This window comes from Trachemys scripta, chromosome 1 (genome assembly GCF_013100865.1).
Source record: "Trachemys scripta elegans isolate TJP31775 chromosome 1, CAS_Tse_1.0, whole genome shotgun sequence".
NCBI lineage: Eukaryota > Metazoa > Chordata > Testudines > Emydidae > Trachemys > Trachemys scripta.
Window position 1 is genome coordinate 138,090,158 of NC_048298.1, and position 24,023 is coordinate 138,114,180.

The 24,023-nt window shown below is 51.4% G+C and overlaps 1 protein-coding gene across 1 annotated transcript in view; it reads left to right on the forward strand.

Moving 5' to 3' along the window:
• EPHA1 (EPH receptor A1) overlaps window positions 1-24,023 on the forward strand; it is a 74,911-nt gene that overhangs the window by 36,242 nt on the left and 14,646 nt on the right. The window contains exons 4-8 of the mRNA XM_034766227.1: window positions 3,548-3,938; window positions 10,878-11,033; window positions 11,277-11,609; window positions 12,671-12,795; window positions 23,021-23,276. Of these exons, the coding sequence (XP_034622118.1) occupies window positions 3,548-3,938; window positions 10,878-11,033; window positions 11,277-11,609; window positions 12,671-12,795; window positions 23,021-23,276 (1,261 nt within the window). The remainder of the gene's footprint in view (window positions 1-3,547; window positions 3,939-10,877; window positions 11,034-11,276; window positions 11,610-12,670; window positions 12,796-23,020; window positions 23,277-24,023) is intronic.

Sequence of the window (24,023 nt, forward strand, 5' to 3'; positions counted from 1 at the left end):
ACCTAAACAAGATGGGGCTGGCCAGATGGGAGACCTCCAAGGAAATCAAGGGTCCCATAGGGAGCATAGGAAATGCTCTCTTGCTGCTGCCCCAGCATGATGGTCAAGGCCCTCTCTGCTGCAGGAGGTGCCAATTGTCAAATGAGCTGTTAAATAGAGGGACTGAGAACATTTAATGTTGATGGTAATGCTTTGCATTTACTTATCCAAGGACTGTGAAGGGTTCTAACAAACATCATCATCCCCATGTTACAAATAGGGAAACTGAGACCAAGAGAGAACAAGTGACTTGCCCAAGGTAATAAAGCAAGTCAGGAAGATAAAGAAATAGGAAATAGGTCTCCTGACGCCTAATCCCCTGCTCTCATCACTGGTCAGAAAAAAGTGCATGGCATTTTCTTTGAGGGCGGAGGCAATGGTCTCATTGGCTGTACCAAATTCTTATTTGTGTCACTACACTCTGCCGCCCTATGTTTCTCCTGCAGTTTCAGTTGGATATGGTACTTATTGTCCCTTCTGCCCCAAAAGCAGCTGAATTCCAGTGAAGAGAATCTCTGCTTTCCTGTAAACAGTCTCCCGTAATCAAGGCCCAGTGTGTTTTGTGGCAAGCCATAGACTTATATTCTTTGGCAGTCCTCCCCTCTTAATTCTCAGCAACACATCATGATAAATTCTTCTTGAAATTTCTGCAGCAGCTTCTAGTAAACTCAAGCCCAGAAAGTTGCACTGAATTAAACAGGAAAATGAAAAATGCAAGTATCTTGTAACTTTATTTGGGTTATTTATTTTGATATTAAATTCATGTTTTTCTATTCATTCCCGCTGCCCCCATATTTTCACTGTGTTCTAGTAAATTCTGGAGATTTAGGTAGTTGGGGATTTTGACAGGTAAGAGGAAATTGGGGCTTCCAGTATACTAAAGAGGAGGAGATCATCATCACCCAGCTCTTATTCATAGATTACAAGGCCAGAAGGGGCCATTGTGGCCTCCTGTATAACACAGGCCTTAGAACTTCCCCAAAATAATTTGTAGAGCAAACCTTTTAGAAAAAAACATCCAGTCTTAATTTTAAAATTGTCAGTGATTGACCAAGATCCTTGGTAAATTGTGATTAATTACCCTCACTGTTCAATTTACATCATATTTCCAGTCTGAATTTGACAAGTTTCAGCTTCCAGTCATTGGATCATATTATCTCTTTCTCTGCTAGATTGAAGACCCCATTATCAAATATTTATTCCCCATGTGGATACTAATAGACTGTGATCAAGTTACCCCTTAACTCTTGGTTAAATAGATAGACTCAAAGAGCTCAATCACTGTAAAACAGGTTTTCTAATCCTTTAATCTTTCTTGTGGCTCTTCTCTGAATCCTCTCCAATTTACCAACATCCTTCTTGAATTGTGGGCACAGAACTGTACACACTATTCCAGCCATGGTCACACCAAAGTCAAATACAGAGGTAACATAACCTTTCTGCTCCTGCTCGAGATTCCCCTGTTTATGCATCCAAGGATCACATTAGCTCTTTTAACCACAGTATCACACTGGGAGCTCATGTTCAGTTGGTTATCCACCACAAGCCCCAAATCTTTTTCAGAGTCACTGTTTCCCAAAGCAGAGTCCCACATCCTGTAGGTATGGCCTATGTTCTTTGATATCTACCATGTTTCATCAGTAGATCTCAAAGCACTTTAAAAAGGAGGACAGTATCATATCCCCATTTTACAGAGGAGGCACAGAGAGGTGAAGAGGGTTGCTGAAGGTCACCCAGCAGGCCAGTGGCAGAGCTGGGAATAGAATCCAGGTCTCTTGAGTCCCAGTCCGGCTTTGTATCCACTAGGCAACACTGCCTGCATCTCCTCTTTCCTGCCCCCTTGGGGCAGAGGTAGAAGTGACTTGAAATATTTTTTTGTGGAATTTTAACACCTACTTCTTTGCAACCAGTTTTACGGCAATAGCTGTCCCAATTCCCCACCCCTCACATCTGCAGTTGCTGCATCCAAAGATGGCAGTTGAGCCCACTTGAAGTTTCTGGTGAGCTGATTACCAATTGACTGCAGAGATGTTTCAGGCTGGGGTTTTCAGAGGAGTCTAAGGCCTTGTCTATACTAAAGAGAAAAATCGATCTAAGCTATGCAATTTGAGTTACGTGAATAGCATAATTCAAATTGACGTAGCTTAGATCTACTTACACTATGCGACGGCGATGGGAGACACTCTCCCATCGACTCTCCTTACTCTTCTCGATCAGGTGGAGTACAGAAATCGACGGGAGAGTGATCGGCAGTCGATTTAGCGGGTCTTCACTAAATCGACCGCCGATGCATCGATCGCCCCAACGTTGATCCTCCGGTAAGTGTAGACAGGCCCTAAGGGAGTTAGGTGTCGAACTCCCAAAGACTTCAGATTTGCCTCAAAAGCCTGTGTGCAGGAGCGATGCCCATCTAGCCAGGGACTGGAAACACACCCACTGTCCCCTGTGGATTATATCAACAGATGGGAAATATCAAAGGCACACGCAGGACTGCTCACAAGCACCGGACAGATGGAGAATTGTCAGCAGCAGTTTATCAACATGTAATTTTAATTAAACAAATCCAAAGACTATCACAGTTTATTGGTAGATAAATTGCTGATAGAAAAAGAAACAATCCACCTCAGAAGAATGACTTCTTGCTGTAGTCTGTAAGTGTGCTGTGGCAGTGCCCAAAGGCCAGCCTGAGATCAGGGCTTGTTATGGTAGGTGCTGTACAAACAATGAATCAATCACATGGCTCTTGAAGAGAAGCTAAGTGGAGAGCTGGGAGGAAAGAATAGAAACAAGGCTTGTGAGGCAGATGGGGGACGTCCATAGGAGTTATATAAAATGAGGGAAACAATGGGGAATGAGTGCACTTGTTTGACGTGTTTGTGCTTAGTCATCCACATGCAAAGATGGGCAGATCATGGAGTCCAGAGCATCAGAGCTAGAGAGAGGCCATAGAGAAAGGAGTTACAGTGAAGGCTGTAACAGGGCATAGGTTTTCTTCCCCCACACCTGATCCTTGGTCACTGCAAAAACCCTTCAGATTCTCTTCTTATAGTGTCTACTCCATAGAATTTATTCAAGTTGCCTCCACTAACACTTGTGCAATGCAATAACAACAATTCTAATACCTATATCCCTATTACCCGTTTTTCAGGGCCCTGAAAGGAAAAGAGACCTCCTTTTCTTGGGATCAGCTTCAGTCTGGGCATCGTTAGGCCTGTCGTCCCCTCCTGCTAATGCTTCCTTCCTGCCTTTTATCAAGATAGTCAGCTGATGGGGCAGTTAGTTCCTTCACTCACCCAGATTCCCCATCTAATTAGCTAATTCCTCTATTTTCCTCAATCAACTGTCACTGGGGAAACTAACTGAGGCTACAGTGATCAGAGTGCTGGCCCATCTATTAGGCCTCAGCACTCTTGTCACAGGGGCTTTGGGGTGAAAGATGCATGACAAATGTAACCTTGGAGGAAGATCTTCCAGTGCCATAAATCTTGATTCTTCCTCTCCTTTTCAGGTCAACACAGTGGCAGCAGATCGGAGTTTCACAAGCCGGGACATTGAGTCAGGCGTTATGCAGCTGAATGTGGAAGTGTGCCCCATACGGAAGCTGTCTCAGCGCGGATTCTACCTGGCTTTCCAGAACTCTGGGGCATGTGTGGCTCTGGTCTCTGTCCGGGTATATTACAAGACCTGCCCAGAAACAGTGGTGGGACTGGCTCACTTTCCAGAGACACTGGCAGGCTCAGAGGGGCTGACAGAGGTGCCAGGGGTCTGTGTAGAGGACGCAACCGAAGAAGCAGGTTTCCCACCCAGGATGCATTGCAGTGCTGATGGGGAGTGGCTGGTGCCAATGGGCCAGTGCCTGTGTGCTGTTGGGTTTGAGGAGGCTGACAGAAGCTGTGTAGGTAGGTGTGGAAGGGAGCAGTCAGGTGCAAGGGGAACGATGGGGAGATGGAGATCTGGGCAGTGATACAATCCAGCAGTGTTTGCAGTGGGGTGAGAGGTGAGTTATAGTCACCTGACCAAGAGCTGCCCTAAGTGCATCTGACTTTGCTACTGTCTTTCTCTTTCTGTCCCCATCTCTCACCCCTGCTGGCTGTGCCCTGTCTGTCTCTCAGTGATTCAGTTATTCTCTCTTTATTTCTCTCTTTTGTTCCTGTCCCTGTCAGGCGTAACAGTTGCACACACTCCTCCACTCCCTCTTGGTCTCCTTCCAGCAGCGCTTCAGGTCTGGAGCTGGTTTCTGGGAGCTGTAAGTATATGATTGACACTGACTCACTCAGCAACTGGCTCCCAACCCTTAAATGGCAGCCTTGTTCTCTGGGGTGTAGCAGCTAGGTCAGGGTAGAGCAGATGGACAGATAAGCACCTTTGTCCCCCTGGCCAGGATCTTGGGTTCATGGGTGGGAAGGGTCAGAGCTCCTCCTGTATTGTGCACATGCATTCCCTGAGTGGGAGAGAATTCAGCTGTGTTACGGAATGACTATAGCACCCCCTGCACGGCCCAGCTCAGCATTCAGGCAGAACAAGCGCATGAGAGACCATGGGCACACCCTCTGTATTGGAGGGGAGTGCTTGGCAAACTAAATTGGGCCCATCATAGCAGTAGATTGAGTCTCCCCTTGGCAGTGAGGGGAGAGAAGGTGCTGGTGGACTGTCTTCCAGCCTGTAGCAGCTGGGAGAGAAAGGGGATGTGTTGAGGGTATGTGGATGGCACATTGCTGATCCTATATTGCTGATGGGGGTGGTGACTGTGCCCAGGCAGTTATAGGGCCCACAAGTGATACATTCCTTCTCGTGTGCTACATAGTTGCAGATAAAGGAATGAAGAGGAAAGGGAGAATTGATGGGAGCCTAAGTCACAGGGTGTCAGGCAATCCACAGTGGATCCTTAGGGTCTATAGGGGCCTTGAGCGATTCCCTGTCTCCCTGCCTTGTTCTCCCTCTGTTTGCTGCAGTGTGGGGACTCGATCTCTGTTTGGATTGCTGATGCCTCTCCAGTCCAGCCTTGCTCTGGGAGCTGATGAAGGGTTAAGGGAGTCTTCCAGCATGAGATTCCTGCCCCTCCCCTTTGCTCTCCTTCAATGGCCCAGCCAGTTTTTCCACTTAGCTGTTGCTGCTGAACTCTCCCCACCCTCCTGGGAGCTGAGCACACTCTCCTGGGAAGGGGCAGGGAATCCATCATGCCTGGGCTGGTTCTCACCGCTATCATGGGATGGGACAGCCTCCAGGTCCTGGCTATTCCCCCTCCCAACCCAAGAATAGCTGAAGCCAGATGTGTCCTCCAAAGGGACAGCAGGGATCAGGGTAGTTGCCCAGAGGGCGGTGGGCGTGGGGTGGGGTGTGTTTGAGGAAATGGCAAAGCCTGAAGTGGCATCTTGTTGGTGGATGCAAGGAAGGAAGGGTAGGTCTAGGGCACCTGTTTGTCCGCCCACATCTCCATTGCAGCTGCTTTCCAGTGGCAAGGGGCCAAGTGCTCTGCAAAGGATCAGAACTGATCTAGATCTCTCGCTGAACCCACCCAGTGCGGCAGAAGCAGGGATTGTGGCTCTGACCTTTGCCTTTGGAAGGAGGCCGGCTCCAGCTCAGAGCTCTGTCCTGGCATGGGGATGAGGACTCAGCTCTGGCCTTTGTCCTCTGATGGGAAGAGGGCTGGAAAGGCAGGGAGAGTCTTTCACTGGGATGGGATGGGATGGGATGGGATGGGGGTGGAGGGAGATCCAGCTGTGACCTGTACCCTCTGATAAGGGAGGAAGGCATCGCAAGGAAGACATCTCTGACCTTTGCCTTGGAATAGGAGGATGAGGAGGGATAGTAATTGGGGTGTGAGGGGGTCCCAGCTGTGCACTAGTTCAGACAATTGCTGGGTGACTTTTCAGGTACCGATATCAGAGTGTAAAGCCTTAAGGGGTCTAAGCCCAGGCACCTCACCCCCTTGCACCCACCATAAATCTATGCTCATGTGGAGATAGACGGCTCTGCATCCCAAATGTGTTGCTTGTGGGCACTGGTGGCATAGCTTTCCCAGTGGCCAGCCTGCACCTCTGGCATTAGCTCCCTGCAGTAATACAATTAATTATGAAGGTGCAGGATGCCTCTCTTTGCCCAAGCTTTCCAAACCAATTGGGTCCCCTGGTTTCCTAGCTGGCTGGCAAAGCAGCACGGAGTATGTGGGTTGGTCTCTTATTATGAACTCTTGATTGCCTCAGCTTAATCTTTGTAAGGTGCCCAGTCATCCTAGTGACGTGCACCAAATAAATACTTGTAATAATGATGAATGAAGGGCAGGGCAGCCGGCTCTGATCTTTGCCCTCAGGAGGGCGGTCCTGGTCTTTTGCCTTTCCCAGAATCTGTTTTCCCCCATTTGATTCCTTCGGACTTTAATTCCAAACAACAAAGCTGCCCAAATGCTATGGGGGTGCACTGGGAAGGCAGGGGGAACAGACAGTTGGGAATGGGGAGGAGGGGCAGGGTACAGGAAGTCTGGGAATGGCTCAGCTGACGTCTCTAACGGGGAGTCACCTCCCACTCTGGGTGTACTGAGGGCAGAGACTCTCTGTTCCTCTTCCTGTTTGATGAGCCCACAGAGGCCTTGTTAAAGATAATTGCTGGGTGGGACATGGCGGCAACGATGGCAACAGCGCTCTGGGCCAGTCCCACACTCTGTACCGCCCACACAGGGGAGGGGTGCCTCATTTTCTGCTAATGTGGTGGGGTCACCCCAGTTTGTATCTAATTTATTTGAAACTTGTTCCCTTCTCATATCCTCCTCCCACATGTGAATCAGAATTCTCAGCTCTGGGATGGGGACCTGGCACAGCTGCCCCCCAGACAGAGGCAGGGGAACCTTGCTTTGAATGGGGGGGGCGAGGTTTGGGGCTGGGATGTGTGCCAGAGAACTTGGGGTTCTGGCGGTGATGGGGGTGGGAGGGCAGCGGTGGGGCAAACACCTGGGCCTTGGACACAAATGGTAGGTCAAGGAAGTGGCACAGTTAGGGTGGCTGCAGCAGCTCGGTATCCCTCCCTCACCTCCCACCCCAGGCCTCCAGAGCAGCCCCTCACCCACCTTCCTGCTCCCACCCCACCTGCTGCTTTTAGACTACTGGCAGAGGTTCCTGCCCTGGAGTGGAAACAGCTCTCCCCACATCCCTGAAATGACACGGCTCTGTCTGGCCACCCCTTCCCACCTAGCCTACCTCCAGCACCCACCTCTCTCCTCCGCACCAAAGGAGCCCAGGCTGCCCCTTCTCACAATGCATCCTCCCCAGGGACAGAGGAAATATTGTGGGAACCAAAACATAGATCAGCTCTCACAATATTTCCATTGCTGCGGCACTAGCCTGTACTCCTCCCCTAGTTCTGCCACCGCTGCCACCGTGCTTAACCCCTTCCTTCCATCCAGCCACCCCAGCCCCCAGGGTCAGTGTGTGCAGGGGTCCCTGAGGACACCCGTGAGGGAAGCAAGCTTCCACACTATGCGCTACAGTAAGAATCTGCCTTCCTGGTGTGGTGCTGCCCCTTGCTGGCACTTGTTACCATTGCACCTTCCATCTCACCTGGGTTCATTCCCTTCTCTCGAGCTGGCTGTGTGTGATGACATAATCCTGTCTGTCTGGCATGCCTCTACCCTGTTAGATCCTAGGCGTGTTCCCTCCCCTTCTCTTCAGCACACCCTCCACAGGCCCGCACTAAAATTTCCCACTTTGTTTTCTTACCTTTAGAAGCAGTAGCCCACTCTGTCTAGCTAGGTGTTCCTCATCCAGGGCCATCATTTCAGAAAAATGCAGGGAAGGGGAGGAGAGTGCCAGCATCCCTGCTTCCCCTCCCCGCTGAGGCCGTGGCAGCTTGTGGGGGGTTAGTGGGCTGGTCCCATCCTGGTGGGGGGTGGGGAAGTGGCTGGCTGGTCCTATCCTGAGGAGTAGGCAGTGAGCTGTGCGGGGAGGTTCTCACCAATGACTGGCCTGGCACAAGGATCAGGGTCCAGCTTGCTCCATGCTCAGCTCTGGCCGTAGTTGCTGCTGCTTCCTGTCTGGCTGGTAGGGCAGAAGCTCTCTGTTCCTCTTCCTGTTTGGCCAGGCCCAGATGCCCTCTGTCATGACACAGGGACAACTGGACCAAATCTGCCGCCCTCCACACCAACCTAAAAGTCTGGGAGCTGGGGGGAACCAAGATCAAATGGCCTTTCTGCCACATACCAAATGATGCTTCATCCCCACCCATTGTCTTCTGATGGGCTTGCCAACTGTCACCAACACCAGCCATGCTGGGCAGGAGAGGGGAGAACAGTAGGAAACATGAGGAAATATATCAGGACAGCGTAAGGGGAGGGTTTAAAAACACACTCATCCCACTCCTTGGCTGTAGCACTTGGAAACCCCTGGAGACTGCTGCTTCACCAGGCCCTGTCCAATCCTGGCAGCCCACCTACAGTCCTTGCCACCTGGGGTAGGGGGAGAGAGACCTCCCAAAGCTGCTTGATGCAGGATTGCTGCAGCTGACAAGAGGATGCAGATGATATTGCTGGACAAGTGAGAGTTGAGAGGAAGGAAGGAAGGAGGAAGTCAGGTTTCTGGGGTAAAGTCAGGATGTAGGGTATGTATCCCCTGAAGTGGTTGTTCTCCTCACTTGGTTTCCCCATTCAACCCTTGTTCCCCCTAGCAGCAGGGACTGGGTATATATGCCATCTCTACATACCTGACAGGCAGTGTGGTTCAGTAAGCATGAGGAGACCTGAGTTCCATTCCTGGCTCTGCCACTGACTTGCTTGCAACCTTGGTAAAGTTACTTCCCCTCTGTTCTTCAGCTTCCTGTCTGGTGGGGTGATAGTGCTGCTGCTCCCCCGGGTTTGTAAAGGGTTTCAAGGTCCCTGGGGAATGAGCATCACATAAGTGCTTTTGTCCTTCCAGTCCACGAACGAGAAGAGGTCTGTAGGGTTGGGTTGAGAATTGTATGCTGAGAGGGTTGCCCCTTTTGGGGTGTTAGTGATTTGACTAGGGTTTGCTTAGAAGGGTTTAATTGTCGTATAGATTTTTGGGCTCGGGCTGGAGCCTGGGCTCTAGGATCCTGCATGGTGGTCCCAGACATCTGTGTGTAATAATACAGCCCCCCAGCCCAAGCCCCATGAGCCTGAGTCAGCTGGCACAGGCCAGGTGCAGGATTTTAATTGCAGTGTAAACATACCCATAGATGGTTTGCTTGCCTGAAGCAGACTTTTTCAATTTGCTGACAAAATCAGAACATTTTCGGAACTGAATATTTTTTCAGTTTGCTGGCTGAACTGACAAATCAGTTATTCACTCAGCCCTAGCCAGGGGTCCATGCTTGATTCTTTTAGATCTGTCAGCACCCTTTAATACCATGGGGCACGTAATTTTGTTGATTCAGCTGCAGATCCTGGCCAGTAAAGATGGGCTCACACTTGAATGGTTCTGCTTTTTCCTGAAAGATGACAAGAGAGTGCTGTTGGGCAAGTGCTTGCATGTCCTCAGTGGTTCCCCCTTCCTGCACTCTGCAGGCTTCACTCTTTGTGGCTTACCTGCTCAATGTGTATCCACAGCTGATGGGTGAGGCTGTGATACTCTTTGGGTCATGACACCACTATTATGCGACTGACAGGCAAGTCTGTGTCATCAGACCTGGATGGAGTGGTCTGCCTGCTCTCTCTGGCCAAGACAAGGGGTAGATGGAAATAAAAGGCTGAGGCTCAGTCCAGGGGTGACAGAAGTTAGGGAGAAGCCTGAATTTGTGGCAGAGAGAGTGCCTGACCCTGTTGTTGAAAGGGGTATGCCTGCCCTTTGTCAATAAGCTCCTGGATCCTGGAAACATTGCTGGGTACCTCAACTGCTCCCCAGTTTCCAAATAGCATTGGTGGACTGGAGCATCTCTTTCCATCTCCTTTGGGTCAGACGATTACAATCATTTCTGTGGTGCAAACTTCACCACGGTTACCCATGCCTGTGCTCTCCCTGTTGGGTGACTGCAAGTGCTCTTCATTGGGCTTCCCTAGAAGACTCCTGAGATGCTACAACCAATGCAGAATACAGCTGCCCTCTGACTTAGTGGTTTGGCCATAGGGAGCACATGGCACATCTTTTTTGCAGTCTACACTGGCTTCGTGTCCAGCTGCATCCAAGTGTAGTCCAGGGTGTTAACATTGATCTAGAAATTCCTACATGCCCCGAGGTTGGGTAGGCAATGCATTGGTACAACAGTCAAGATCAACAAGGCCACCCATGCTAACAGTCCCTAGACTTAAACCCATGGTGTCAGTAGGCACCCCTCATTGTTATGGATTTCCCAGCCCAAAGAGATACCCTGTATGTCTAGTGAGACTTTTATTTTAGATTAAGGGAAACAAGCAAATAAGAAAGAACAAAAGGAAGGTCTTCCTGAGAGTGTGGGCATTTTTTTGGTACCAGGCTGCCTCAGATCTGCCTCACAGATGCTCTTCTGGACAGGCAGACGCCCCAGAAAGGTAGAGGAGTAGTGCAAGAAAACTAAGTGCCAGCAGTTCCATAGCTGCCTACACCAAACTCAGCTCTGATGTTTGCAGCCCAGGGTGGCACAGCCAGGTTTGGTGTAAATCTTGAAGGGACAGGGAATGTGCTGGATTTATGTTAGGAGGAGTCTCTTTGAGGCTAACCAAGTCTTAAGTGTTCTGTTGATTTTTACAGGGACCTCCCATGTGCAGTTTCCAGCAGCCATGGTCTTCTATTCCCTATCCCTGGGAGCAGGAGAGAGGGAGGAGTACCAGGGCTGTGGAGGTGGAAGATGAGGGAGCCAGGCAGGGTTGGTTGGTTACTTCCCACTAATCCTGTGCTTCCCTGTTGTTTGTGTGTCCGCAGCCTGCCAGCGAGGATTCTACCGTCACTCCCCAGAGACTGAGCACTGCCTCAAGTGCCCCCCAAACAGTTCATCCAGTGCTACAGGGGCCACAGCCTGTCCCTGCAACCCGGGCTTCTACCGGGCACCCACTGAGAGTCAAAGTGTTGCCTGCACTCGTGAGTCAGTGCTGGGGGAGGAGAGCAAAGGGATGTGGAGAAGAGGAAGGGTCAGGGGGAGAGAGGAGGGGGGAGATCCAGATGCAGAGAGAGGGGACGTTGGTGCTTTGGAGAGGGAAATGCCTTATGGGGTGGGGAGAGAGGCAGGTCCTGAGCCACATGAGGGGAAGGGAAACTACAAGACTGGTTTGTGCATTGGAGCCTGTATGCTGGATCTAATTCTCTCTCCCCCACTCTCTGCAGGCCCCCCTTCTAGTCCCCGCAATGTCAGCTTCTCCCTGGTGGGGACGCAACTTTCTCTTTGGTGGCAGCCACCCAGCGACCATGGTGGGCGCAAGGATCTGACCTACAGCATCTCATGCCAGCGCTGCTCTGTCCTGGCATGTGAGCCATGTGAGGCTAGTGTGGTCTTCTCCCCCAGTGCCTCAGGCCTCAACAATACATCCATAGATGTGAATGGTCTAGAGGCTTATACCAACTACAGCTTCACTGTGAAGGCACGTAATGGTGTCTCAGAGGTCAGCCCTTTCCCCCAGCGGACCTCCCCTGCTGTCTGGGTCTCTGTCGGGCATGCAGGTGAGTCACCAAGGTGGGTAGGGGAGCAATTTCAAGGCAAGAGGAGAGTCAATGTGGGTCTCTGAGCCTTTTTCATCTTATCTCTCTCCTTATGCGGCACCCATCAGCATGGTACCTGCCTTCTACCTATTGAGTGAATCTCTTATAAGGTGCCTGTAGCTCTGGCAACTAAGCTCTGTCACTGTCTTTGTCAGTCACTTTCCTGTTCTGTTTATAAACCAAAGTAGTGACTGTAATGATCGTTCAGAAAAAGCAGTATGTTCACCAGGCTCTTTGCAGACATGATGGGGCCCAAGTCTGCTCTCAGTTACATAGCTGCAAGGCAATGGGAACTGCCCGCATGTAACAGAGCAGAACTGGGCCTGTAGAGTGAGACACCTCCCTGCCTGATATATGCAACAAACAAACCACAACATCTTGGTGCAAATAGAGTCTTTAAACACACTGAAGTCCGGAGATTCACAAGTGCAGGTTCCTACCTCACCACTCACTTATCCACCAATGATGGTGCGAGACATGGAAAGAGTCTGGCTTCACTCTTGGATCCCAGGATCATTCACAGTACTACCCTTAGGGGGCCATGTTTTCACACCTAAACAGAGCATGTTTGCCCTAGACTAGCTGAGAGATGATAAATATGGAGTCTCACAATGGCATTTCAGTGTCACTTGTCAGAGCCAAGCTGCACCCGTATGGTGTTAAGTGAGGGTGTATTCATGTTGCTGTAGGAGCCCTAACTTTGGAAATTCCTTTCTGCATTTAAAGTCTTCACCTTGGTGCTGCATTAATAGAGCTACTGTGGGTGTGGATGATGTTTCGAAAGTACAACAAAATCACAGCTGAAGTGCCCTTGCCATCAGCAGTGATTTACTACTGAACCCCTGGCTTCCCCTCAGGCACACCAGAGAAGGATGAGCTGAATGCAGTACCGGAGGTTCAGCAGGGGCAGCAATGGGAGAAGCTGTAATCTGCGCATAGGAGCCACACAGCCTGGGAGGATGGAGGGGGTTTGGTTTGTGTTTTCATCTGATTCTGTTTCATGCCATTGCTCTCCCCTGCAGCTCCAGTAACAGTGTCCCACCTGACTCTCACCCAACGTGATGACAGCAGCCTGTCTGTGTCTTGGCCAGCCCCACGACACCGCAGCCGGAGTTCAGTGCAGTACGAGGTCATGTACTTTGAGAAGGTGAGAGGCACCTCTTCTCTGCTCCTTACCTGTGTCTCTTCTGCTCTTTGTTTGTGACACCCAGAAACTTTCCTCCTCTAAAAATATAAATAATATGCTAGGAGTCTAAATAATAAGATGGGTGAACTAGAGGGCCTTGTGTTAAATGAGGATATTGATATAATAGGCATCACAGAAACTTGGTGGAATGAGGATAATCAATGGGACACAGTAATACCAGGGTACAAAATATATTGGAAGGACAGAACAGGTCATGCTGGTGCGGGAGTCAGGGCCGGCTTTAGGCCGATTTGGCCGATTTCCCCGAATTGGGCCCCGCGCCTGAGAGGGCCCCGCGCAGATCGGGCAGCGTCTCTGCCTGAAACAAAGCTCTCCTGGAAGTAGCAGCTGTTGCTGCTAGGAAACCAGAGACGCTGTGCTGGCCGGCAGAGGGCTAGAGCTGAGGCAGCGGCTGTTGCAGGTCGGGAGGGAGGAGAAGGCACATGTGCTTTGCAGCCTTCCCCTCCCCTCCCCCCAGCACTCACCTGGAGGAGACGCTGAGGGGGCTTCCTGTCCACTGGGAGACAGGAATCTCTGCAGTGTGGACCTCACTCACCTGAGCAGCTGCTGGGGCTTCAGTCGGTGAGTGTTTGACCCCGTGATTCCCCCTAAGTGTGTAATATTAGGTTGGTTTTGTGGTTTTTGGTGGTGTTGCTGTTTGAGGGTGAGTTTGTGCCTGTGTCTGTTTCAAAACTAAACTCAGGATCAAACCCAATAAACCCAGGAAGAAAGCCCCGAGCCGGTACTTAGTGCTGTGAATTCCAGGTGAGAGAGAGAGGGGGGTTTGGAGGAGGAAATCAAATACATCAAGAGGGGAGAATGCGAAAGGTCTGCAACACGTCAGGCTGAGACTTTTATCTCCCCCCCCCCCGAGAGAGGGGAAACCGAGGCACAGAGTGATCTGATTTCCTTCCCCAAATTATTTTGCAAAGGAGGGGGATGGGGGCTCCTATCCAAACCAGTTCCCTTCCCATCAACTCTGCTTCCCCTGCTGCAAGACCGCTGTAGGGGCTGAATATTTCCATTAAACTCTGGCTCCTTCCTTTGCCCTGCAACAATAAAATAGACCGGCTTTGGGGGGGGAGGAATAGCCCCCCCCAAAGCTGTGTGGACATTAAGTTTTTTTTTGGGGGGGGGGGCACGATAATATTCCAGATCAATCAAACGCCCAGATCAGCCTTCTAGCCATCCAGCAGCTCTAGGGCAAGGAAGGAAGGTGCAGAGTGGTCGCAAAACAGGGGTGAATTTAGCGGGGAGGGGGGTCTGGTTGAAATCCCACCCAATGCAGCCACACAGAATAGCTGGCGGCGCTGGGAGAGGCCAGGAGTAGAAGCAGGTGGCCCAGGGTGTGTGTGGGGGGGGGGGGACGGACATTTGCCCTCAGTCCTGGGCTCTGGGATGGACTAGACTGGGTGGGTGGTGGGTTCAGTCTAGTCTTCCAGCGTGTTGCTCTCGCTGGGGTTTGTGGTTTTCATCTGGCTCCACCGAAAAGATCAAACAAGCCCAGTAGAAAAGGGGGTTGAGAGGCGGGAAGGGGCTTGTAAGGGGTTAAAGTGACCCATCAATGAAAGAGTAAAACCAGAGTTTGACTGGGTTTCCCCCCAGCCACCACTCCTGCAAACACTGGGCAAGGGGCAGCCCCATCCCCCACCGAGGCTATGGTGAGGGGCAGCAAGGGAGGAAGGAAGCCACATGTGATGGCAGTCCCCTCCCCCCCCAGCACCCACCACCCTCTCTCCAGCCCCCAAACTCTGTCCCAGAGCCTGAACCCACCCCTCCGCACTCCCTCCCAGAGCCTGCACCCCTTCACCCATCCTGCACCCCACACCGTGCCCCAGCCCGGAGCCTGCACCCAAACTCTGTCCCACTCAGCCCTGGGCAAAGCTCTCCTTGGCTGGCTCCCAGCCCCTCTCCAAGGGTTGCAGCTGTCTGGAAGTGCCTGCCTTCCACACCTTCCTCATTCACACCTCATTCATTCAAAAGGTCAATTGATTACAAAGTGGGGGAAGAACTTATTCTACTTCTAGCAAAAAGACATTTTTCTTTTACCTTAATTATACTACCTTAGGGGCCAGCTATAACATTACCAAGGTTCAATACAAAGTCATATAAAAGTTGTACAAAAATGTATAATGCAGAGATTTATCTTCAACTGCACTGATTGACTGCTGTGTGCAGTAATAAAGTGACCCCTGGGTCTTTGAATGAGGCTTTATACTTGGGTGGGGGGGCGAGCTGCGAGCGGGTGGGCAAGCGGCGGGTGGGCAAAGAGGCAAGCTGTGAGCCAGCAGGGGTTCTAGGGGCGGGCATAGGGGTTTCTGGCAGGGAAGGGAGAAGGTGAAAGGAGGCAAGTGGTGGGTGGGCGACTGACTAGGAGGGACACAGCAAGCCAGCGGGGGGCTAGGGGGTGAAGAGGGGTGTGATGGTGGGGCCGAGCGGGGAGGGGTCGGGTCCTATTTTACTGCTGTGATCTGGTCACCCTATGTCACCCCCCACCCCCAAACCTTCCTTTTCTTCCTTTTTGGCCCACAGCTGTTTCGGCGGGGCGGCACTGGGGAAGCAGAATTTGTTTCCGTGGGCCGGGAGGCGCTGGGGGGGGGGAGGAGGGCACAATTTTATATTAATAAGGAAATATTTTATAAATTTTAATAAAATAAACATTATTGAAGAAAATCAGTTGTACAACTATCAAAACATGAATTATTTTCCTAATATGAAAGTGAAAATCAGCTAATTAATATATAATTTTGTTATTATTTATATAGTCATGGAAAGTAAATAATACATGGAAGAAATGAAAGGGTTCTTTTTAAGTGGCTTTTTTTTTAGTCATCCCTGCTGGGGCCCCGTCGAAACTGTTCGAATTGGGCCCCGCACTTCCTAAAGCTGGCCCTGGCGGGAGTGGCATTATATGTGAAAGAAGTGTAGAATCAAATGAAGTAAAAATCTTAAATGAACCAAACTGTACCATAGAATCACTATGGATAGTAATTCCATGTTCTAATCATAAGAATATAGCAGTAGGGATCTATTACCAACCACCTGACCAGGATGATGATAGTGACTATGAAATGCTCAGGGAGATTAGAGAGGCTATTAAAATAAAAAACTCAATAATGGGGGATTTCAACTATCTCCATATTGATTGGGTACATGTCACCTCAGGATGGGATGCAGAGATACAGTTTCTTGACATCTTAAATGACTGCTTCTTAGAGCAGCTAATCATAGAATCATAGAAGATTAAGGATGGAAGAGACCTCAGGAGGTCATCTAGTCCAAATCCCTGCTCAAAGCAGGACCAATTCCCAAATAAATCATCCCAGCCAGGGCTTTGTCAAGCTGGGCCTTAAAAACCTCTAAGGATGGAGATTCCACCATCTCCCTAGGTAACCCATTCCAGTGCTTCACCACCCTCCTAGTGAAATAGTTTTTCCTAATATCCAACCTAGACCTCTCGCACTGCAACTTAGAATCATAGAATCATAGAATATCAGAGTTGGAAGGGACCTCAAGAGGTCATCTAGTCCAACCCCCTGCTCAAAGCAGGACCAATTCCCAGCTAAATCATCCCAGCCAGGGCTTTGTCAAGCCGGGCCTTAAAAACCTCCAAGGAAGGAGACTCTACCACCTCCCTAGGTAACGCATTCCAGTGTTTCACCACCCTCCTAGTGAAATAGTTTTTCCTGATATCCAACCTGGACCTCCCCCACTGCAACTTGAGACCATTGCTCCTTGTTCTGTCATCTGCCACCACTGAGAACAGCCGAGCTCCATCCTCTTTGGAACCCCCCTTCAGGTAGTTGAAGGCTGCTATCAAATCCCCCCTCATTCTTCTCTTCTGGAGACTAAACAATCCCAGTTCCCTCAGCCTCTCCTCATAAGTCATGTGCTCCAGACCCCTAATCATTTTTGTTGCCCTCCGCTGGACTCTTTCCAATTTTTCCACATCCTTCTTGTAGTGTGGGGCCCAAAACTGGACACAGTATTCCAGATGAGGCCTCACCAATGTCGAATAAAGGGGAACGATCACGTTCCTCGATCTGCTGGCAATGCCCCTACTTATACAGCCCAAAATGCCGTTAGCCTTCTTGGCAACAAGAGCACACTGTTGACTCATATCCAGCTTCTCGTCCACTGTGACCCCTAGGTCCTTTTCTGCAGAACTGCTACCTAGCCATTCGGTCCCTAGTCTGTAGCAGTGCATGGGATTCTTCCGTCCTAAGTGCAGGACTCTGCACTTGTCCTTGTTGAACCTCATCAGGTTTTTTTCGGCCCAATCCTCTAATTTGTCTAGGTCCCTCTGTATCCGATCCCTACCCTCTAGTGTATCTACCACGCCTCCTAGTTTAGTGTCATCTGCAAACTTGCTGAGAGTGCAGTCCACACCATCCTCCAGATCATTAATAAAGATATTAAACAAAACCGGCCCCAGGACCGACCCTTGGGGCACTCCACTTGAAACCGGCTGCCAACTAGACATGGAGCCATTGATCACTACCCGTTGAGCCCGACGATCTAGCCAGCTTTCTATCCACCTTACAGTCCATTCATCCAGCCCATACTTCTTTAACTTGGCGGCAAGAATACTGTGGGAGACCGTATCAAAAGCTTTGCTAAAGTCAAGGAATAACACATCCACTGCTTTTCCCTCATCCACAGAGCCAGTTATCTCATCATAGAAGGCAATTAGGTTAGTCAGGCACGACTTGCCCTTGGTGAATCCATGCTGACTGTTCCTGATCACTTTCCTCTCCTCTAAATGTTTCATAATTGATTCCTTGAGGACCTGCTCCATGATTTTTCCAGGGACTGAGGTAAGGCTGACTGGCCTGTAGTTCCCCGGATCCTCCTTCTTCCCTTTTTTAAAGATGGGCACTACATTAGCCTTTTTCCAGTCATCTGGGACCTCCCCCGATCGCCATGAGTTTTCAAAAATAATGGCTAATGGCTCTGCAATCTCACCCGCCAACTCCTTTAGCACCCTCGGATGCAGCGCATCCGGCCCCATGGACTTGTGCACGTTCAGTTTTTCTAAATAGTCCCGAACCACTTCTTTCTCCACAGAGGGCTGGTCACCTTCTCCCCATATTGTGCTGCCCAGTGCAGCAATCTGGGAGCTGACCTTGTTCGTGAACACAGAGGCAAAAAAATCATTGAGTACATTAGCTTTTTCCACATCCTCGGTCACTAGGTTGCCTCCCTCATTCAGTAAGGGGCCCACACTTTCCTTGATTTTCTTCTTGTTGCTAACATACCTGAAGAAACCCTTCTTGTTACTCTTAACATCTCTTGCTAACTGCAACTCCAAGTGTGATTTGGCCTTCCTGATTTCACTCCTGCATGCCTGAGAAATATTTTTATACTCCTCCCTGGTCATTTGTCCAATCTTCCACTTCTTGTAAGCTTCTTTTTTGCGTTTAAGATCAGCAAGGATTTCACTGTTTAGCCAAGCTGGTCGCCTGCCATATTTACTAATTTTTCTACACATCGGGATGGTTTGTTCCTGCAACCGCAATAAGGATTCTTTAAAATACAGCCAGTTCTCCTGGACCCTTTTGCCCTTCATGTTATTCTCCCAGGGGATCCTGCCCATCTGTTCCCTGAGGGAGTCAAAGTCTGCTTTTCTGAAGTCCAGGGTCCGTATTCTGCTACTCTCCTTTCTTCCTTGTGTCAGGATCCTGAACTCGACCATCTCGTGGTCACTGCCTCCAAGGTTCCCATCCACTTTTGCTTCCCCTACTAATTCTTCCCTGTTTGTGAGCAGCAGGTCAAGAAAAGCTCTGCCCCTAGTTGGTTCCTCCAGCCCTTGCACCAGGAAATTGTCCCCTACACTTTCCAAAAATTTCCTGGATTGTCTGTGCACCACTGTATTGCTCTCCCAGCAGATATCAGAGTGATTAAAGTCTCCCATGAGAACCAGGGCCTGTGATCTAGCAACTTCTGCTAGTTGCCAGAAGAAAGCCTCGTCCACCTCATCTCTCTGGTCTGGTGGTCTATAGCAGACTCCAACCACGACATCACCCTTGTTGCTCACGCTTCTCAACTTTATCCAGAGACTCTCGGGTTTTTCTGCAGTTTCATACTGGAGCTCTGAGCAGTCATACTCCTCTTTTACATACAACGCAACTCCCCCACCTTTTCTGCCCTGCCTGTCCTTCCTGAACAGTTTATATCCATCCATGACAGTACTCCAGTCATGTGAGTTATCCCACCAAGTCTCTGTTATTCCAATCGCATCATAGTTCCCTGACTGTGCCAGGACTTCCAGTTCTCCCTGCTTGTTTCCCAGGCTTCTTGCATTTGTGTATAGACACTTAAGATAACTCATCGATTGTCCCTCTTTCTCAGCATGAGACAGGAGTCCTCCCCTCTTGTGCTCTCCTGCTTGTGCTTCCTCCCAGGATCCCATTTCCCCACTTACCTCAGGGCTTTGGTCTCCTTCCCCGGTGAACCTAGTTTAAAGCCCTCCTCACTAGGTTAGCCAGCCTGCTGGCGAAGATGCTCTTCCCTCTCTTCGTTAGGTAGAGCCCGTCTCTGCCTAGCACTCCTCCTTCTTGGAACACCATCCCATGGTCGAAGAATCCAAAGCCTTCTCTCCGACACCACCTGCGTAGCCATTTGTTGACTTCCACGATTCGACGGTCTCTACCCAGGCCTTTTCCTTGCACAGGGAGGATGGACGAGAACACCACTTGCGCCTCAAACTCCTTTATCCTTCTTCCCAGAGCCACGTAGTCTGCAGCGATCCGCTCAAGGTCATTCTTGGCAGTATCATTGGTGCCCACGTGGAGAAGCAGGAAGGGGTAGCGATCTGAGGGCTTGATGAGTCTCGGCAGTCTCTCCAATTGATTCCAATTAGGTGACTCCCAAGCCTTACCTAGGTGGTGGGGTCGGAGTGAAGCAATGTGGACTGCAGTACCGCTCTACTAAAAGCTGCATCATCCCTGGCACGCCGGATGATGGCATAGTGCGAGGCGAAAGTATGTACCAAGGACCAAATTTGCTGCCCTGCAAATTTCTTGAATTGGTACCTGGGCCAGGAATGCCGCCGACGAGGCCTGGGCCCTAGTGGAGTGAGCGGTGAGAGCTGGGGTCGGTACGCTGGCCAGCTCATAGCAAGCGTGGCTGCAGGACGTAATCAAAGAAGAGATCCTCTTAGAGGAGACTGGGAGACCCTTCATCTGGTCTGCCACCACAATGAAAAGCTGGGTCAATTTCCTGAATGGCTTAGTGTGCTCAATGTAGAAGGCCAGAGCCCTGCGGACATCGAGAGAATGCAGCCACTGCTCCCGGGGACTGGCGTGAGGTTTAGGGTAAAAAACAAGCAGAAAAATGTGCTGGCTGGTGTGGAAGGCCAACACCACCTTGGGAAGAAAGGCTGGGTGAGGTCTGAGCTGTACCTTCCTTATGGAAGACCATGTAAGGTGGTTCTGAGGTAAGGGCCTTTAGCTCGGAGACGCGCCTCGCCAATGTGATGGCGACATGGAAAGCCGTCTTCCAGGAGAGATACAGGAGGGAGCATGTGGCCAGAGACTCGAACGGGGGCCCCATGAGCCTCGAAAGGACCAGATTAAGGTCCCACGCGGGGACAGGCTGCCGGATTTGAGGGTAGAGGCGGTCCAAGCCCTTGAGAAAGCGAGCAACCATAGGATTGGCAAGATGGCCGCAAGGTGAACCTTCACAGAAGATGCCGCGAGGCCTTGCTGTTTCAGGTGCAGGAGATACTCCAAAATGAGGAGCACCAGTGCCTGGAGGGGTGGGGTGTGGCCCTGGTCTCACCAACACAAAAACTGCTTGCACTTCACCAGGTACATGGCTCGAGTGGAAGGCTTCCTGCTGCCCAGTAGTACTTGCCATACGGAGTCCGAACACAGAAGCTCCATAGGGTTTAGCCATGCAGCATCCATGCTGTGAGGTGGAGAGACCGCAGGTCGGGATGACAGAGGCAACGGGACTGGAACGTCCATGGACAGTTCCAACAGCATGGTGTACCAATACTGCCTGGGCCACACCAGAGCCACCAGAATCACCCTTGCCCCATCTCTGCGGATCTTGAGCAGGACCTTGTGCACAAGGGAAAATGGAGGGAAGGCATAAAACAAGCGACCCGTCCAGGGAAGCAGGAACGTGTCTGTGAGGGAGCCTGGGCAGCAACACTGGAAGGAGCAGAACGCTGGGCACTTCCTGTTGCTGCGGGAGGCGAACAGATCAACCTGGGGAAAACCCCATCTTTGGAAGATGGGGTGGACAACATCCGGCTGGAGAGACCACTCATGCGAGTGGAAAGACCTGCTGAGGTAGTCTGCCAGCGTGTTCTAGATCCCAGGAAGGAAGGATGCCACCGGGTGAATGGAGTGGGCTATACAGAACTACCACAGTTGAATGGCTTCCTGGCAGAGGGAAGAGGAGTGGGCCCCTCCTTGCTTGTTGATGTAGAACATGGCCGTGGTGTTGTCCATGAGAACTGCCACACAACAACCCTGCAGGTGCTCCTGGAAGGCCCGACAAGCAAGACACACTGCCATCAGCTCTGAGATGTTGATATGGAGGGAGAGTGCGGACGGGGACTATAGGCCCTGAGTCCAAAGGTTTCCGAGATGAGCGCCCCACCCCAGGGCTGACGCATCTGTGACCAGGGACAAGGAAGGCTACAGACTGTGAAAGGGGACCCCTTCGCACACCACCCAGGAATATAGCCACCAGCAGAGGGAGGCGAGGACCCGCTCCAGAATGGTGACCACCAAGTTCAGGCTGTCGCACCCCGGGCAATAGACTGAAGCGAGCCAGGCCTGCAGCAGCCAGAGCCAGAGCCTGGTGTGCCGGGTCACATATGTACACGAAGCCATGTGGCCAAGACTCAGGCAACTTCTTGCTGTCGAGGTCGGGAAGCTCTGAAGACCTCGAATGAGGCCTCGAGAACTTGGAAATGAGAGTCCAGCAGGAGGGATCGCACCTGAATGGAGTCCAGAACCACCCCGATGAACTCTATTCTCTGAGTCGGTTCCAGGGTTGATTTTGCTATGTTGAGGAGGAGACCCAGCCGAAGAAACGTATCCCTGACCAGGTGGAGATGGGACTGCACCTGTTCTCTGGTGCGGCTCCAGATCAGCCAGTCATCGAGGTAAGGATATACTTGCACCCACTGTTGATGGAGGAAGGCAGCCACAACTGACATACATTTCATAAACCCCCAGGGGGCCGTGGAAAGGCCGAAGGGGAGGGCCGTGAACTGGTAGTGTTCACAGGTGACCACAAAGAAGAGGCAACGTCTGTGCGCCGGATGAATCGCTATGTGGAAGTACGTGTCCTTCATGTTGAGGGCAGCATACCAGTCTCCAGGATCCAGGGAAGGTATAATGGTGCCCAAGGAGACCATGCAGAACTTCAACTTTACCATGAATTTGTTGAGCCCACGCAGATCTAGAATAGGCCGGAGGCCCCCTTTGGCCTTGTGGATTAGGAAATATCGGGAGTAAACCCCCCTGCCCCTTAGTTCCCTTGGAACCTCCTCGATCGCCCCCATGGTGAAGAGCGCCTGCACCTCCTGAATAAGGAGTTGCTCGTGAGAAGTGTCCCTAAAGAGGGACGGGGAAGGAGGGTGGGAGGGTGGGGAGGAACAAAATTGGAGAGAGTATCCCGCTTCCACCGTGTGAAGGACCCAGTGGTCCGTGGTTTGCGACCAAGCACGGTGGAAATGGGACAAACAATTCAAAAAAGGTAAGGTAAGATCCTGAGGGAGGTCTGATACGCCGTCCTTGGGCGTCCCTTCAGAAGGCCTGTTTGTAGCCCAGCGATGGCTTGGTTGGGCCCTGGCCTTGTCCAGACAGTGGGTTAGGGGGTTTCCTCCTGCCATTACGCCCCCACCGTCTGTAAAAATCCTGCCTCAGCTGAGGATGATAGGAGTGCTGCTGCGGTTGCTGAGGCTTGAAGTGTTTCTGCTGGGTTGCTGGGGTGTGCATACCCAGTGACTTCATGGTCACCCTTGAGTCTTTAAGGCTGTGCAGTCTAGAGTCCATCTGTTCCATGAACAGACCCTCCCCGTCGAAGGGGAGGTCTTGCAGCATCTGCTGAACCTCCGGGGGACATGACCAATCCCAAAGGACAACGTACACGTGGCCAAGTCTGCAGCATCCAGCGAGGCCTGCAAAGAGGTCCGTGCCACTGTTTTGCCCTTGTCAACCAGGGCCCCAAACTCCTCTCTGGACTCAGGAGGCACAAGCTCCTTGAACTTCAGCATGGAGTTCCAGGAGTTAAAATTGTAATGGCTCAGGAGCACCTGCTGATTGGCGATCTGGAGCTGAAGCCTCCCCATAGAGTCGACTTTGCGTCCAAACAAGTTGAGGCACTTAGCGTCCTTCGACTTGGGTGCAGGGGCCAGCTGACTGTGTCGGTCCTTCTCGTTCACAGCCGCAACCACGAGCGAGCAGGGCTGCGGGTGGGTAAACAAGTAGTCATACCCCTTTGAGGGGACAAAGTACTTGCACTCCACTCCCTTGGCCGTAGGGGGAATGGAGGCTGGAGTCTGCCAGATGGTTTTGGCATTAGTCTGGATGGTCCTGATGAGAGGCAGGGCCACCCTTGATGGGCCTTCTGGGGCCAAAATGTCCACCACAGGATCCTCCGATTCCATCACCTCCTCAGCCTGCAGGTTCATATTGCGCACAACCCTGCGCAGGAGGTCCTGGTGGGCATGGATATCGATCGGAGGTGGCCCTGAGATAGAGGTGCCGGCCACAGCCTCATCGGGGGAGGAGGAAGAGGAGTCTACAGGGGGAAGAGGGTTGTCTTGACCCCCCTGCGTTGTGGGGACCTGCTGTCCTGTGTCACCAACAGCAGGGCCCGGCTCAGGGATTGGAGTCGGAAGGGGTCCCAAAGTGGGAAGAGTGCATGCCACCTCTTCCATACCCCCCGGAGCAGGCCGACTGGCGGCGGCTTCCAGCACCCGTGGCTCTGAGGGGGCTGACCGGGAAGCCCCAGACAGTGCACCCTGGGTTTGGTGGTACACCCATGGAGTCCAGAATGGCCACTGGGTGGGTCCCTGTGTGGGTCCCTCTCCATGTGCCTGCCATGACCCCGCCCCCACATCAAGGTGGCACGGTCTGACTGGCCACGGTCCGAAAACCTCAAACCTGTGTCTGATCCCAAGGAGTGAGAGCCAGAGCACGAGGGCCAGGGTGATGTGTGAC